This window comes from Lagenorhynchus albirostris, chromosome 10 (genome assembly GCF_949774975.1).
Source record: "Lagenorhynchus albirostris chromosome 10, mLagAlb1.1, whole genome shotgun sequence".
Taxonomy (NCBI): domain Eukaryota; kingdom Metazoa; phylum Chordata; class Mammalia; order Artiodactyla; family Delphinidae; genus Lagenorhynchus; species Lagenorhynchus albirostris.
This window is the reverse complement of record NC_083104.1, coordinates 91,163,341-91,181,550: the sequence shown is the minus strand read 5'-3', so window position 1 is coordinate 91,181,550 and position 18,210 is coordinate 91,163,341. Positions and strand designations below refer to the sequence as shown.

Here is an 18,210-nt window from a genome sequence, read left to right as displayed (position 1 = left end):
TTTTTTTGGCAAATGTCAGTAAAGGGATATCATAGGAATGATCCTGGGCCCCAATGCAATATTAAATTATGTTTCACGTATATGGGCGCTTGTCATTACTTTGTATGCTTTTCTGTTATGTCTGAAATAGTTTGTTTTTCAAATATTATTACTGGGAAAAAATGTGCTGATGAGTATAATGGGTGTTGATAGATTTGTATTAAAAATTTAAGTAGGAGTTTATGCATGTTGGAAGCTTCTCTCATAAGTATCAGGACAATGCAGTTCATTCTGGAAAGCAATTCATTCCTTTTACTCTTTAAGAATGATTTTTTTTTAAGATTTATTTATTTATTTATTTTTGGATGCATTGGGTCTTCGTTGCTGGGTGTGGGCTTTCTCTAGCTACGGTGAGTGGGGGCTACTCTTCGTTGCTGTGCGCGGGCTTCTCATTGCGGTGGCTTCTCTCGTTGGGGAGCACAGGCTCTAGGCGTGCGGGCTTCAGTAGTTGTGGCTCGTGGGCTTCAGTAGTTGTGGCTCGTGGGCTCTAGAGCACAGGCTCAGTAGTTGTGGCTCACGGGCTTAGTTGCTCCGCAGCATGTGGGATCCTCCCGGACCAGGGATCGAATCCATGTCCCCTGCATTGGCAGGCGGATTGTTAACCACTGCGCCTCCAGGGAAGTCCCAAGAATGATTTTTTTTAATTGAAGTTTAGTTGATTTACGTTATATTATTTTCAGTGTACAATATAGTGATTAGATATTTTTATAGATTATATTACATTTAAAGTTATTATAAAATACTGGCTAAATTCCCTGCACTGTACATTACATGCTTGTATCTTATTTATTTTATACCCAATAGTTTCTACCTCTTAATTCCCTTCCCCATCTTGCTCCTCCTCCCTTTCTCCCCTCTGGTAACCAGTTTGTTCTCTGTATCTATAAGTCTGTTTCTGTTTTGTTATATTCATTTTTAAAATTTTTAGATTCCATATGTAAGTGAAAACATATAGCATTTGTATTTCTTTGTCTGAATTATTTATTTAAGCATAATACCCTCCAGGTCCATCCATGTTGTTGCAAATGGCAGAATTTAATTCTTTAAGAATGATTTTTAAGGAATGAAAGCAAAACAAGCCTTTGGGATTCTTGAGTGTATTTTTGTTTTGTTTGTTTGTTTGCCCGCACCGTGCCGCATGCGGGATCTTAGTTCACTGACCAAGGATCGAACCCGTGACCCCTGCATTGGGAACGTGGGGTCTTAACCACTTGACTGCCCAGGAAGCCCCTTGAGTGTACTTTTAAGAGAGTTTAACAATCATAAAATAAGACATATATGTGGAATGTAAAGCCTTAAGAACATATAAAAATATTTTCCAAGGGATTTGTCATAATGCAATACAATGGCAGCTACCATAGCATCACGTACATTCATGGAGCCCAGTTTTATTTATTTAGATTGATTTCTGTGACAGTTTTGCAAATGTTTTAAATTTTCAAGTTGTCTTAAATGTACAAATGTTTCTGAAAGTATTATCGTGAGGATATTCTGAAACCTCCAAAATGTTTCTGGACAGTGGAAAATTTTTATATTAGAGGAACAATGAAGAGAAATTAGTCTAGAGAAATAGCTACAATTGCACCAAAGCAAGTTAATGCAAATTAGCATTTCTGATAAAAAAAAGTTTGCTTTTGACTTAAAATGATGAAAACAATTGCTTCATTTATTAGAATGTGCCCAAATGATACATTTTTAGAAGCAAACACTGTTCCTGATTTGGATAACCTTTGCCTGAAAAAAATGTTAACTATTCTTCTTCAGCTGAATAATTTATCCTGATAATTTCTGAACATGTTTTCCTGAAGCTACTTCCCTAATGCTGAGAAAGACTCTTAATATTATTTGATATCTATAAATTTAATAGCACGTATATGAAATTTTTTCTACCATTGAAGGTACAAAACTGGTTAGTATGTTTTAAAACTTTTCCCTTCATTACAGAAGAAATGCATATACATATTAGAAAATTTAAAATATATGGATAAGGCAATACAATTAAATAAAAACTTTGATGAGTATCTTTCCATATGTTTTCTGTGCTATATACTCATATGCACTCACATGGAATCAACTGGTAAAACTTTATACAAAAACAACTAAACCAAAGTAATAGTCTTTGATATTTGGTAGTATGGTTGGCTAAGATGTACTGCTTGATATAAGCTTTCTTAGAATTTTTTAATGAAGGTGGGAGTCAAATATTAAAAAGTCCAATTTTTACTTTAATGCTATTAAGTTTTCCTGAGTTGTAACAGTAATGTCTTTGTAGTATTTGTATTTAAAACATCCTTCATAAAAATGATAGAGTTTCAGAGAACTTGCCAATATACTGATGGGTTTTTATTTGTTTTTGTGCTTGCTTGTTTTAACTGAACTGCTTAAATTCAGCTCTTTCTTACGATTATTCCTTATGGTCTTAACAGCCATTATTTTTAAAGTTATTATTTTTGAAGATATCTCTGATAATTACATCTATAAGAAAAAATCACCATTTAGCAGTGTTTTTCTCTGTGTGGTGGAATTAAGGACGTTTATTGTTTACTTATGTTTTTCCATCTTTATTTTCCAATGTTTCACAAAGAGCATGTAATCAGAAAAAGAAATTATTTTAAAAGAAATAATAGCAGATTGATCCATTTTCTACCTGATGTAGAAACTACACAAGAACCATGGATTCCAGAAATAACAAGCTTATTTCAGTTTACTCAATGACATATCTTTGAGGTCAAACTCCCAGAATTCGTTCCATCCCCTTACAAAAAAGCATGAGTGGGAATTTGGTTTTCCTTTTTGGGTAAAGTTTCTGCAGAGCTTGCTGATAAACTGAGATGAAGCTGATAATGGATCTCAACTCTTCAACTTTAAAGCAGAAACTAGGGTCATAAAGACATGGAGTCCTGAAATACTCTCCAAAGTACAGTCCCATTAAGCTAAGATAGTGCTTGGAAACACTCGCTGAAACTTGCAATTTGCACATGCATCTTCTCCAGTTCGGCCATTTTGACCTTCTGTTAAAGCCACAGAAACCTGGGGAAGGGCAAGGGAGATTTTTCAGCTAACCTTCACATGAGTCTTAAAAAATGATTTTCTTTCAGGGAAAAGTCTCTCGGAATGAAAGAAACCTGAGTGATAAGTTAAAAACAAAAAAATCTGGGTGAGACCTATGTAAAATTGGCCGATTTAAAGTCATTCCAAAGCACACTAGCTTTTAGCTGTGTCTGAAAAGCTGCCACCAATGCACACCATTGAAAAAAACCCAGGATGCCTCTGAAATTTATCTCCCATCAGTGGAAAGCCCTTTTGTAGCGTTAATTGACATCAGTGCAATTCAACCTGTATTTATTGAGTATGCTTAATACATGCTTAATACTTAAAAACGTGGAAGTTTCTCTAACAGCCCCCCACCGCCCCGCAATTCACTTTTCCTCTGATATCCCACACAGTCAGCCTTGATGGAAATCACACCATAACTCGAATGTTCTCTGTGGGGTATTTTTGTTTTTTTGCGGTACGGTGGGCCTCTCACTGTTGTGGCCTCTCCCGTTGCGGAGCACAGGCTCTGGGCGCGCAGGCTCAGCGTCCATGGCTCAGGGGCCCAGCCGCTCCTTGGCATGTGGGATCTTCCTGGACCGGGGCACGAACCCGTGTCCCCTGCATCGGCAGGCAGACTCGCAACCACTGCGCCACCAGGGAAGCCCCTCTCTCTGTGTTTTTGATTGCAGCTGTGAAAGTACAGGATGAGCTGGAGAATGTCAGCCTCCTTTAAAGTACACGAGAAATCTATTGGCACAGAATAAAAGCTGTACTGCTTATTAGAGTTGTGCACATAGCCATTGTACTTAGTCCTCTCAGCATTACATTTTTTTTTTTTTTTTTTTTTTTAATGAGGACAATTCTTCACGCAATTGCCAAACTAAGGCAGAAGGAAACTTTCTCAATCTTTTTGGTGCTTTCATCAGATAACCAATATAAAATATCTTCCAGAATACTCTGTCTCCTCAGACTTCAGAGTTTGTTCTTGGGAAGTTAGAGATAAACAAAGATGGCCTTAATAAATCTATCTAACATTGTAAATGTACAGTTTCTGGTTCTTTTTCCCCTTGGGGCAGTAGGCCAGATATCACTAACAATTCAGATATTCTGGCCTTTCTCAAAAATGTCATTACATCAAGAATATCATGGCTTAAAAAGAAATGAAATTGAGTTATTTGTAGTGAGGTGGAGGGACCTAGAGTCTCTCATACAGAATGAAGTAAGTCAGAAAGAGAAAAACAAATACCATATGCTAACCATATATATGAAATCTAAAAAAAAAAATGGTTCTGATGAACCTAGGGGCAGGACAGGAATAAAGACGCAGATGTAGAGAATGGACTTGAGGACATGGAGAGGGGGGAAGGGGAAGCTGGGACAAAGTGAGAGAGTAGCATGGACATATATACACTACCATATGTAAAATAGATAGCTAGTAGCATAGCATAGGGAGATCAGCTCGGTGCTTTGTGACCACCTAGAGGGGTGGGATAGGGAGGGTGGGAGGGAGGCGCAAGAGGGAGGGGATATGGGGATATATGTATACCTATAGGTGACTCACTTTGTTATACAGCAGAAACTGACACAACATTGTAAAGCAATTATACTCCAATAAAGATGTAAAAAAAGAAAAGAATATCATGGCTGAGCAAATCACTGGAGAAAATTAGGATGCTTTTTACTAGTGTTGCCATAATTAAAATTCAGCTGCCTTCTGGGAAAACCTGTATAACGCACCCTTGATTGGGTGTTGAATTTGGACTAAAAAGAATCCCTTGAAGAGGGAAGTGTTTCCCTTCTAAAGAGTGAAATTGCAGGGAGGGCATTTAAACCTGACTTTAGCAGTCATTCACCAAGAAAATGGAAGAGCTGTGTTTGGGGCAGGGACTGTTTAGAGGGGTTTTGTTTCTTTGTTGAGAGTTTGGGGGTGTTTGTTTGCTTTTCCTATACAGTCATTACACCCTCATATTAGTTTGCCAATGTTGCCAGAACAAAGTACCACAGGCTGGGTGGCTTAAACAACAGAAATGTATATTCTCACAATTCTGGAGATTGGTAGTCCGAGATCAAGGTGTCAGTAGGGTTGGCTGCCTCTGAAGCCTCTCTCCTTGGCTTGTAGACGGCTGTCTTCACCCTGTGTCCTCACATGGTCTTCCCTTGTGAGTGTGTGCATCCTCATCTCTTATAAGGACACCTGTCATATTGGTTTAGGGTCCACCCTCATGACGTCATTTTAACTGAAGCACCTCTTTAAAGACCCTGCCTCCAAATACACTCACATTCTGAGGTCCTGGGGGTTAGGGCTTCAATATTTGAATTTGGGAAGGACACATTCAGCCCATAACAACCCTGATTCAGGGTCTTCTTGTCATACCTATGAGACCTTTCCTTTGTAATGGCCAGAAGGGAAAGTGAGAAGGTGGGAAGGTATTCATGAATTTTCCACAAGACCTGGCTAGCTTCTGCAGCAACCTTTTTTTGTTTTTCACTGCCTTCAGTATGGAAGAATTTTAAAAGTCCACCAACTTTGAAGGCATTATGTTAAGTGAAGTAAGTCAGAGAAAGACAAATACTGTATGATCGCACTTATCTGTGGAATCTAGACAAACAAAACCCCACCAAACTCAGAAAAAGAGAGATTTGTGGTTACCAGAACTGGGGGCTGGGGGGAAGGGGGAGTCAGAGGAAGCTGGTCATAAGGTATAAACTTTCAGTTACAGATAAGTACTAGGGATGTACTGTACAGCGTAACAACTATAGCTAACACTGCTATATGATATGTAGGAAGGTTGTTAAAAGAGTAGATCCTAAGAGTTCTCATCACAGGGGGAAACTCTTTTTCCTTTTCTTTTTATTGTATCTATATCAGATGATGGATATTAATTAACTAAACCTATTGTAGTAATCATTTCACAGTATATGTAAATCAAACCATCATGCTGGTTTGATTTGCATATATTTACACCTTAAACTTATACAGTGATGTATGTCAATTATTTCTCAATAAAACAGGGGAAAAAAAGTCCACTGAGAACTTTAAGAACGCTTTGCTCTCTTTCCCTGTATTTCTTTTTGTTTCTCCCAAACAAAAACATGCCTCTGCAGCTGCAGATCTCAGTTAGAAAATGTTTTTCCTGACTTTGCATGTCAGTGATAGGAAAGAGCTGGTCAGTGAATCTTGTCAATCAGAGATTTTTAAACCGGCAGATGTCTTTGAGGTCTCCTGCTATTTCTCGAGCACTCACAGTGTACCTGACTCCTTACCAAGCACAGACATGTTCTCTCATTTACTCCTTCTAACAGCCATGTGAAGTGAGTGCCATTATCAACAGTATTTTGGAGATGTGATCACGGAATCATAGACAAGTTTGGCCACTTGTTTAAAGTTCTAGAGCTTAGTACACTGACTTGCAAGGACTTCAACCCAAGCAGTGTCATCCAGACCTGAGCCTTTACTCTCCCTTGCTGGGGAACTAAGATCCCACGTGCGGCACGGTGTGGCCAAAAAAAAAAAACCCAACCTTATACATGACATGCCCTCTGATAGTTTCTATTCTATTTCAGTTACTTTTTAAAAATACTGAACGTGACCCACTTAGCTGAGTCTGTCAAAAACCTGAACTAGATGACCTAATTTAGACTCCCGGAACCCTAAAATCCTGTCAGCCTCCGTGGATGTTTATTTGGAGCCTCTCTTATCTTAAATACACAGACTGTTGGTTTGAGGCAAATGAATATTACGTATTACAGAGAACATCTTTTTTACCCCCAGTCTGAGCTAACTGAATAATAGTAATAATAATAATCACTTCCGTTTATTGTGTCCCTCCCATGTGCCAGAGGTTTAAGACGTCACCTCTCCTGTAGCCTATAAGCTGTAAGTATTACTGTCTCTGATTTACAGATGAGGAGACCAAGGCTTTGGTTAAGTAGTTTGCTCAAGGCCTCATAAAGTGTCAGAGCAAAGATTTGAACCAAGGTCATTATCATTCCAAAGCCTTGATACACTTCTTTTAGGGGAGGGCATATACAGGGTCAAGAAGGAGAAGTGAGGGCCAGAAGCTACTGCAGCTGAGCATTATTTCTTCCCTGATGGTTTGCTGTCCCTGGCAGAAACAACTGTCCTAAAGGATGTTAAACTACCATTGTAGCAATGATTAAAATCTGCACCTGGGAGCTTTTCCAGTTCCCCCCGAAACCCAGGCCACCCCCAGACCAGTTAAATCAGAGTCTCTGGGGGTGGGGCCCAGGCCTGGTTTGTGTTTTTTTGTTTTTATTTGTAATTTATTTATTGCTGCGTTGGGTCTTCGTTGTTGCACACTGGCTTTCTTTAATTGCGTCGAATGAGGGCTACTCTTGGTTGCGGTTTGCGGGCTTCTCATTGCGGTGGCTTCTCTTGTTGCAGAGCATGGGCTCCAGGCATGCAGGCTTCAGTAGTTGTGGCTCACGGGCTTAGCTGCTCCGCGGCACGTGGGATCTTCCCAGACCAGGGCTCGAGCCCATGTCCCCTGCATTAGCAGGCAGATTCTTAACCACTATGCCAACAGGGAAGCCCCCAAGGCCTGTTTTTGAAAGCTTCCAGGTGATTTCAATGTGTAGCCCAAGTTGAGAACCTTGAAGTTCAGTTAAGAACCTCTGAAGTCTTGGTTAAAGAAATTAAGGAGCTTTAAGGGGCTTTTCTATTTTAAAAGACTGTAAAATACTGCCAAAACCTCTTCAACTGCTTTTACAAAGCTGAAGTACAAACTGTTGCTGTTTCTTTGGAGGAAAAAAAAAAAAAAATCAGATAACTTTGTATCTGCTCTTCCAAACCAAAGAAAGTCAAGAATGCTATGGGGAGATGCTACAAGCACCAATCTCTGTGATACTTCATAACTCAGCTCACATAATTTTAGAAGTGTTTTTATGTGACTAGAAAAGTCAGTTGTTGAATCAATTAATCAGAAGTGAGAGGGGTGGGACTTCCTTGGTGGCAGTGGTTAAGAATCTGCCTGCCAACGCAGGGGACTTGGGTTCAAGCCCTGGTCTGGGAAGATCTCACATGCCACGGAGCAACTAAGACCACGCGCCAGAACTACTGAGCCTGTGCTACTGAGCCCATGTGCCACAGCTGCTGAAGCCCATACACCTAGAGCCCATGCTCTGCAACAAGAAAAGCCACCACAATGAGAAGCCCATGCACCGCAACAAACAGGAGCCCCCGCTCACCACAACTAGAGAAAGCCCGCGCACAGCAACTAAGACCCAACGCAGCCAAAAATAAATAAATAAAAATTAAAAAAAAAAAAAAAAAGAAGTGAGAGGGGTAAGTAGCCATCAGCCAAGTTGTCTGAGGATGATGCTGAAAACCAAACCAGACTAAGGGGACTATAAATATTATAAGCGGTTACATTTTCTTGCAGAGAGCCTCAGTGAAAGATTTCCACTTTTTCACATGGATTAGTAACTAAGGTAAAAACCAAGGACCCTTCCTCACATCATTTTCCGACAGGAATAGGAAGATATCCTTTTACTAACTTCTACCTATCCCTATTTTAGACATGTGTTTCTAGGCTGTGATCTGTGCATTCCATTAGAAAATATAACTTGATCTACACTCAGTTTCACTGTGTTCCATGCAGCGGTCTCCGAAACAGGGACTGTATCATACTGCTGCGTTTTTTCCATGTCTCAGGAGACAGCATTAATAATGTAAGAAATCGCAGTCTTCATACTTCAGAAAATGAAAATACAGTATGACCATAAGAAAAAAGTCTGCTGGATTCTGAAAGCCCCTGACAAATGACAGGTGCTGAGTAGTCCTGCTTAGGCCAGCATGGGTGGAGGTGCTGTGCCTCCGTTCTGTCCTCAGTAACAGTGCTCAATGTTTGCTTCCAGAACGATGTGGCTGCACTTCTGAAACCAATATCGGAAAAGATTCAGGAGATCCAAACTTTCAGAGAGAGAAACCGGGGGAGTAAAATGTTTAATCATCTCTCGGCCGTCAGCGAAAGCATCCCTGCCCTTGGGTGGATAGCTGTGGTGAGTCTGGCTGGAATGTTGCCCCTGCACCTCGTCAGGTTTGTGGAGTATTTGGGAGAACTCATGGCTGCCTTCAGGCTTCTCCATCCTCCGCCTGTTACATGAAAGGAAGATTCCCTTCAGGCTGAATACATCAGCTCTTTCTTACCCTTTTGAAGTTCAGGGCTTTGTGTTCTGAGATGTGGAAAGTGCTTCACTGATTTTACAGAGCAAGATTTGCCTCCAACTTTGAAGTCAACATCTGCATTGCTTCTCTTCTTCTTTAAGGCATTTTCTTTCTTATCCTATTATTTTTTTTCTTTCTATGCTTTGGTGATGGTCCTGTTCTCTCAGTCCCCCAAACCCGGTCCTTATGTCAAGGAGATGAATGATGCTGCCACCTTTTACACTAACAGGGTCTTAAAGGACTACAAACACAGGTACGTACCTTCTTTTATTGACCAGATTTTCAATTGATTGTTTGTTAGACATTTGTCCCCAAGCTTAATGTAGTTCATTACTGATTCCTTTCAAAGTCTAGTTTACTACAAACATTAAGGAAAAATCCCATCTTTGCAGGTAGAGCAAAGTGGAAAGTGAAATCAATGATCCAGATAATATGTGTGTTTTAGAAAGTCTGCCTCAGTTCTCTGGTAATGAATAAACTCTCCCCACGTGAATGCATGTCACTCTGTTATGTATCCCCACAATAATGAGAGAGATCTGTGATGGTTTGTGATGGACCAGCCCTAAATGGACAAACCTTTTACATTGATCAAAATAGAATTGGTTCTCACCAATTGGTTAGGAGTCCACCTGCCAGTACAGGGGACATGGGTTCGATCCCTGGTCTGGGAAGATCCCACATACCACAGATCAACTAAGCCCAAACATCACAACTACTGAAGCCCACGTGCCCTAGAGCCTGTGCTCTGCAACAAGAGAAGCCACTGTAATGAGAAGCCCATGCACAGCAAAGAAGAGTAGCCCCTGCTCTCCGCAACTAGAGAAAGCCCACGCGCAGCAACAAAGACCCAACGCAGCCAAAACTAAATAAAATTTAAAAAAAATAGAATTGGTGGGTGAGGAGAGAAAATAAACGGGGCTTAGGAAATGAAGTATAAATGAGGAACAGAGATGAGATGAGACAATAAACCAGGCCAATGAGAGGGAAACCAGAGATTGCGTTAAGATGAAATACAGTTGGGTGGACAAGAGAGACGTCTGTAAGAACAGCCGCCATTCAAAGTGCTGTTGAAAGTACAGATGAGACTGAACCAACAGGTTTTGCCTGGAGAGCCAGCTTAAAAGGACATTGCGTTCTCCAGCACAAGTAATAGATCCTAGAGAGCCGCAAACTGGGGCTAGAATTGGAAATGGGACTAAATGGGGAGAGGCCAGAGCTGAATAGACAGGAAGATATCTCTGAACTGCTGAAGGGGTGTCATGAGATCCCTCACCTCTGATGATGTCACGGCCTGCCTTGTCAACAGCTGGCAAGATGTGATGTGGCTGATGCTTCATCATGCAGGAAAGAAATTAGGTGAAAATAAGAGCAACAAAGTTCCACCCCCTGGGCACTGAGCTCAGAGTGAATCCCCCTCTGAGCCCTTAGGTGACGGGAGTAGAAATGATCATCAGTCAGCAAATGCAGGGGTTCCTGCATTTCACTCACAGACCCAGACTGTCCAGATGAAAGGAAACTTGAGGACCTGAATAGTCTGGATAATTGCTTCAATTCACTTCTTTCTATTACTAACATAGATCTAAAAATATGAGCCAGAAGAACAGGTTTTTAAGTAGGAAAAGAAGAAAACAACATTATAAGACAAATTTTGTATGGGATATAGAAAAATTGCACAGAATGTGTAAATAAATACCTCCTGTAGTCCCAGGTCATTGACCAATGTTACATATTCAAAACTTGCATAACTATTTCTTTTATAGGTTATTTTTGGTTTTAATAAACATTGAGTAGATACAGAAGAATATTTATAAATATATGTAAGATATAAAAATTACAATACAAAAAATACCCATACATCCACCAATCATTTTAAGAAATATGTACCAATACTTTCTTTTTTTTACTAAAAAATAACAGTCACTCTCAGCAATCCCACTCTTAGGTGTATTTCCAAGAGAAATGAAAACATGTCCACACAAATGCTTGTACATGAATGTTCATAGCAGCATTATTTATAGTAACCAGAATGTGCTACTGATGAATAGACAAATGAAGTGTATTTGTCCATCAACTGATGAATAGACAAATAACCTGTATATCCATACAATGGTATATTATTCAGCCATTTTAAAAAATGAAATATACAAGTAGCAGTATGGATGAGCCTTGAAAACATTATGCTGAGTGAAAGAAGTCAGACACAAAAAAACACATATCGTATGATTCCATTTATATGAAATTCCAGGATAGGCAGATCCCTAGAGACAGAAAGTAGGTTAGCAGTTGTCTAGGGCTGGGGAAGTTGGGTGGAAATGTGGAGTAACTGCTAATGGGTGTAGGATTTCTTTTGGGGGTGATGAAAATGTTCTAAAACCACTGTGTTAATGACTGCACAATTTGAACTAAACTATTGAATTGTACACCTTAAATGGATGAATTGCCTGGGATGTGAATTATATCCCAATAGAGCAATTATACTAAACAACATAAGACAAAATCCAGCCGCAGTGTTTCCATCCCCTCATAGAGTTTAGTCATTCTATGTTAGCAAAACAGGTCTCAGAGCTTTTAGGAAGCACAGCTCTCGAGACAGACTTCCGCCCACCTCTTTTCCTCCTGAGGTCTCTCCCACCCTAAGGAAACTTTGGTTAAATTACTGATACTCAGTAACAGACTCCCTGCACCCAGAGAACTGTGTTTGAGGCAATTGTGCCCAATGATATAACTCCAAATGTTGCCACTTTGTGTTGGAGACTATAGCACTGTGCAGTATGAATGAGAAGAGGCAAAATGGGCATAGAGGGAACCTACCTCAACATAATAAAGGCCATATATGACAAACCCACAGCAAACATCATACTCAATGGTGAAAAACTGAAAGCATTTCCTCTAAGATCAGGAACAAGACAAGGATGTCCACTCTTGCCACTCTTATTCAGCATAGTTTTGAAAGTCTTAGCCATGGCAGTCAGGGAAGAAAAAGAAATAAAAGGAATACAAATTGGAAAAGAAGAAGTAAAACTGTCACTGTTTGCAGATGACATGATACTATACATAGAGAATCCTAAAGATGCCACCAGAAAACTACTAGGACTAATCAATGAATTTGGTAAGGTTGCAGGATACAGAATTAATGCACAGAAATCTCTGGCATTCCTATACACTAACAACAAAAAATCAGAAAGAGAAATTAAGGAAACAATCCCATTTGCCATCACAACAAAAAGAATAAAATACCTAGGAATAAACCTACCTAAGGAGGCGAAAGACTTGTACTCAGAAAACTATAAAACACTGATGAAAGAAATCAGAGATGACATAAACAGATGGAGAAATATACCGTGTTCTTGGATTGGAAGAATCAACATTGTGAAAATGACTATACTACCCAAAGCAATCTAAAGACTCAGTGCAATCCCTATCAAACTACCAATGGCATTCTTCACAGAGTTAGAACAAAAAATTTTACAATTTGTATGGAAACACAAAAGACCCCAAATAGCCAAAGCAATCTTGAAAAAGAAAAATGGCGCTGGAGGAATCAGGCTCCCTGACTTCAAATTATACTGCAAAGCTACAGTAATCAAGACAGTATGGTACTGGCACAAAAACAGAAATGTAGATCAATGGTACAGGATAGAAAGCCCAGAGATAAACCCACACACCTATGGTCACCTAATTTATGACAAAGGAGGCAAAAACATACAGTGGGGAAAAGACAGTCTCTTCAATAAGTGATGCTGGGAAAACTGAACAGCTACATGTAAAAGAATGAAATTAGAATACTCCCTAACACCATACACAAAAATAAACTCCAAATGAATTAAAGACCTAAATGTAAGACCAGACACTATAAAACTCTTAGGAGAAAACATAGGAAAAACACTCTTTGACATAAACCACAGCAAGATCTTTTTTGACCCACCTCCTAGAGTAATGAAAATAAAAACAAAAATAAACAAATGGGACCTAATGAAACTTAAAAGCTTTTGCACAGCAAAGGAAACCATAAACAAGACAAAAAGACAACCCTCAGAATGGGAGAAAATATTTGCAAATGAAACAACAGACAAAGGATTAATCTCCAAAATATACAACCAGCTCATGGAGCTCAATGTCAAAAAAAACAAACAATTCAATTTAAAAATGGTCAGAACACCTAAATAGACATTTCACCAAAGAAGACATACAGATGGCCAAGAGGCACATGAAAAGATGCTCAACATCACTAATTATTAGAGAAATTCAAATCAAACCTACAATGAGGTATCACTTCACACCAGTCAGAATGGCCATTATCAAAAAATCTAGAAGGAATAAATGCTAGAAAGGGTGTGGTGAAAGGAGAACCCTCCTGTACTGTTGGTGGGAATGTAAATTGATACCACTATGGAGAACAGTATAGAGGTTCCTTAAAAAACTAAAACTAGAACTACCATATGACCCAGCAATCCCACTACTGGGCATATACCCTGAGAAAACCATAATTCAAAAAGAGACATGTACAACAGTGTTCATTGCAGCACTATTTACAATAGCCAGGACATGGAACCAACCTAAATGTCCATGGACAGATGCATGGATAAAGAAGATGTGGCACATATATACAATGGAATATTACTCAGCCATAAAAAGAAATGAAATGGAGTTATTTGTAGTGAGATGGATGGACCCAGAGTCTGTCATACAGAGTGAAGTAAGTCAGAAAGAGAAAAACAAAACACTGTATGCTGGCATGTATATGTGGAATCAAAAAAAATGAAAGATAAAAAATGGTACTGATGAACCTAGTGGCAGGGCAGGAATAAAAACATAGTCATAGAGAATGGACTTGAGGACACGGCGGGGGAGGGGGAAGCTGGGGAGAAGTGAGAGTAGCATGGACATATATACACTACCAAATGTAAAATAGTTAGCTAGTGGGAAGCAGAAGCATAGCACAGGGAGAACAGCTCGGTGCTTTGCCATAACCTAGAGAGTTGGGTTAGGGATGGTGGGAGGGAGACGCAAGAGGGAGGGGATATGGGGATATATGTATGCACATGGCTGATTCACTTTGTTGTACAACAGAAACTAACACAGAATTGTGAAGCAATTATACTCCAATAAAGATCTATTTAAAAATTTTAAAAAAGAAAAAAAATGAAATGCAAGACAATCTGCTCTGCTCACATAAAAATAGCAGTTCAGGAAAGAACAAGCTTAAGTTGCAAAAATATGTCAGTATGAACAGGCCATGACGACTGCAACATCATAAAAGACCTCTTTACCTAGTCCTTTCTCGGAATATACAGAGGTGCCTATTCAAGACACCTAAGTCTCTGCCGTTTTGCGTATCACCCTTGGAGGCCATTTTTGTTTTTATCTCAGTTCATCAGCTCCTGTTCTCCTCCCAGTCCCTACTTGAGTGTATCTTGGGCCCATGGGTGTGAGTGATTCTCCCCAGGTGGTAGTATAGCCAAGAGGGTTAGGGGTTCCCCTTTTTTGTACATATACAAAGAGAGTATAGTATTTGCTCCTCAATGTCGGCTATTAATTAGAAAATGTACTTCTGACAGCATCAAGGACAGTTCACTTAAACTTAATGGACCACCTGAAGAGTGTGTAACATGCTGGGGAAATGCAGCCACGGGTGTGGATTTATTCACCTCACTTCCACAAGTAGCCAGACCAGTCCCAAGTCACCGGTGAGCTTCCAGGATCGATAACCCAAAGCAAGCCCAATACTCCACAACCAGTCACTCAACACCCATTTATGGGTGCACCCAAGCCGGCTGTGTCTTCCTTCTGTGTGAGCTCAGTGAGGGCTGTGGGGTGTTGCAGACTCATTGATGAGGCATCGCCAGTGAGGCAGGCTCGTTGCTGCCTGCCTGACAGACGAGCCGTGGGTGGAGGAGGTGAAAGGCAGGCTTCCTTGTGGTTTACTCAGAAGGGCTGTGGCCAGTGGACTCTGCATCTGTGCAACCTTTTCGACTGGCTTGGCTGGTTGCTTGGCTCTTTTTCAATAAATGAATAGAGCAGGTTAATTATTTTGACTTTCTAGAGGTAAGACCTCTCTGAGTCATAATCATTAAGAGTCACACGTCCTTCCCATAGCTTCTTACAGGGGAAGTGGAACTGAGGCTGGGTTTGCAGCTCTGGAGGTAGAGTTGAGTCCTTCTCAATTTGTTGTCTCTTAGAAACTGACTTCAGGTTAAAAGGCACCATATTGTTATGCCTTATTACAAGTTTTGCTAGAACTTTCTTCAAGTTAAAATCATACTGCAATAGTTAAAAGAAAAATGAATTTGCCTATGCAGGATTGGACTTTATCCTTTGTTAAACTTTTTAATAGAAGTGTACTGAACGTGCAGCCTGCTTTTTCTAGAATGCCTACAGACATGTGTTGTGTGTACATACACCTGTACATATGCACATGTATGTATTAAATGACCATATATATAAATATATGGGTTTGGGTTTTGATTGTAAAAGTGAGAAAGCGACAATGAAATATTTCATAGATTTGATCATTATAGTCAGTAAATCTAAAGATGTAGAACAGAATCACACTCATGTTTTTCCCTCTTTGAGGGGCAGATAATTACGACTTCAGTTCCCCATTTCCCTTTTCTTAAATGACATGACTTAATACAATGGGATTCTAAACATGCTCTTGGTACTCAGAGCTTTTCAAGGAAAACAAAATATGTCCAGAGACAAGTCATTACTGACAAGAGCTTGAATAATAGAGATTTCCTTCCGTGATTGTCTTCAGATTAATGGCCCAGGTTTGTGATTAAATTTTTGTTAACTGAGATTTCATCATTTTCTCATTTACCACTACTTTATTCAAAGTAGGAAAAAATGTGTGAGTGGAAATAATCCAAAGGAAATGCAACTATTTTTGCCTACCTATAAATTTAATATTTCTAACAGTTCTCCCAATCCTGTATATTAATCCAGCTTTAAAAGTTGGATTAACATTTTACCACTTCTTGGTTCAGTAAAATTGGAATAAAAATACCAGTCATGCCCTGCCTCACTTGCATTTGTCATTATGAGTATCAAATTGAAGTAATTTAAGTGACTGTCCCTTTAGAAGTATTGAGTGTTACCCATTTGTAGGAAGTCATTTTTCTTACTATAGCAACTTTCCGTATCAGCCCAGAATTCTCCAATTTGGTTATACTTTCAACCGAATAATTCCACAAATTATTAGAAAACAAACCAAAGGACGTTTTTTCTTTTCTGTACCATTCTCCTGCCTGAAAGTGCATTGTTTTTCATTTTGCATCAGCAGCAGTACGGAGAGAAATGGTCTCCCCTCCATGTTCATCTCCCCGTGAGAGATGACACGAGGATGAACTGACTAAGTTTGGTGGATGCTCTCTCTGTGGGCCTCTCCGCTCCGCACTGGAGCTCAGGGCACTCAGCTCCTCTCAGGGGAAACCAGGACCACCATCCTTTCAAGGTTCTTTTCAGAATCAGTCCACACTGACTGGTCTAGAAAGACAGTTGTTCCAGGGTCATCTGGAGCCTTAGTTACTGGATTGCCATGTGCTCCCCAATGTCTTTAAATAGATCCTAAATCCACTCTCTTCCACTCTCTTTTATGACAAAGTGATTTACGCCATGTGGATTGGGTAAAGTCGTATTTGAACATATGGAGTGAGCTTCAAGCATACATCAAGGAACACCACACTGCAGGCCTTACTTGGAGCAAAACAGTAAGTACCCAGCCCTCTTCCACCTGAGTAACAAAAGGTCATAAAACTATTCATTCTTGGTAGCCTGGCAATTTTAAAATTTACCTCAAGGAAAACATAAGATAAAATATACATGCAGAAGCTGCTTATGAAAATGCCATTGTCATAGGAAAGTCTGGAAACTACCTATATGACACAGAAAAAGAAAATGGTTGAGTTGTCAGAAGAACCCAGTGAAATACTCTGGGGTCATTACGATACCACATATGGTGGTTACATGGGAAATGATTTACCAGTCAATGTTAAGTGATAAAGTAGAATGCAAAAGTTATGAGCACTAAGACGGCATATGTATTAAGAAACTGTGTGAGTAAAATCGAAGGAAACAAGAAGATTTGAAAATAGTTATAATTTTAAGAAGATAGAATTATGAATAGAATGTTTCTTAAATGTTTTAAATTTCCCTTTTGGCATTTTAAAATTTACTAAGTAATATGTTTCAATACTTTGGTAATCCTAGTGCTTTGAATGGTATCCTAGTCCTAGGATAAAATCCCAGCTGTGTCTGTTCCAACTTGAATTCCCACATGAGATTCTAATCTGACTTTTGCCTTCCTCTTCACCTCGTCTCTCCTGTCTTCCCCGTCTCACTGGCCCAGCACTACCAAACTACTTGTGGAATTCTGAACACATGCAGTGCTTAGAATGAACCAAATCAAAATGTCATTGTTTCAAAATTTGCAAGTCTCATGTTGTTTAACCTTTATTGTGATGTCCTGAACATATATCATGCTGTATGACCTGAGTTCCCTGGGGAACCCTCTTCCCCAAGACTCAGTTTCAACATCATCTCTTTAAGAAACTTCCATTGAGGGCAGTTCCCTGATGGTCCACTGGTTAGGACTTGGTGTTTTCACTGTGGTGGGCTTGGGTTCAATCCCTGGTCAGGGAACTAAGATCCTGCAAGCTACACAGTTTGGCCCCCCCCCCAAAAAAAAAAAAAAGAAACTTCCATTGATCTCCCTTGGTGCCCCATCTGGTTTGATGGCTCTCCTCTATGCCTCCTTCATATCTTCAGTATACCTCAGTCATATCCCTTTACATATAGAATTGTAATTTTTTTGTGTGTTTATGGAGCTCTCCCACTGGATTGGCAACTCATCTCTGTCTCCAGCCCCTTGCATAGTGCCTGGCATGGAGTAAGTACTCAGTAAATAGTTTGAACTAAATCGTGAATTAGGGTACTCTTAGGATCGTCCG

The 18,210-nt window shown here is 39.8% G+C and overlaps 1 protein-coding gene across 1 annotated transcript in view; it reads left to right on the top strand.

Annotated features, from left to right (window-relative positions):
* CAP2 (cyclase associated actin cytoskeleton regulatory protein 2) overlaps positions 1 to 18,210 on the top strand; it is a 136,267-nt gene that overhangs the window by 88,010 nt on the left and 30,047 nt on the right. The window contains exons 5-7 of the mRNA XM_060163624.1: positions 8,953 to 9,096; positions 9,430 to 9,515; positions 16,866 to 16,971. Coding sequence (XP_060019607.1) covers positions 8,953 to 9,096; positions 9,430 to 9,515; positions 16,866 to 16,971 — 336 coding nt within the window. The remainder of the gene's footprint in view (positions 1 to 8,952; positions 9,097 to 9,429; positions 9,516 to 16,865; positions 16,972 to 18,210) is intronic.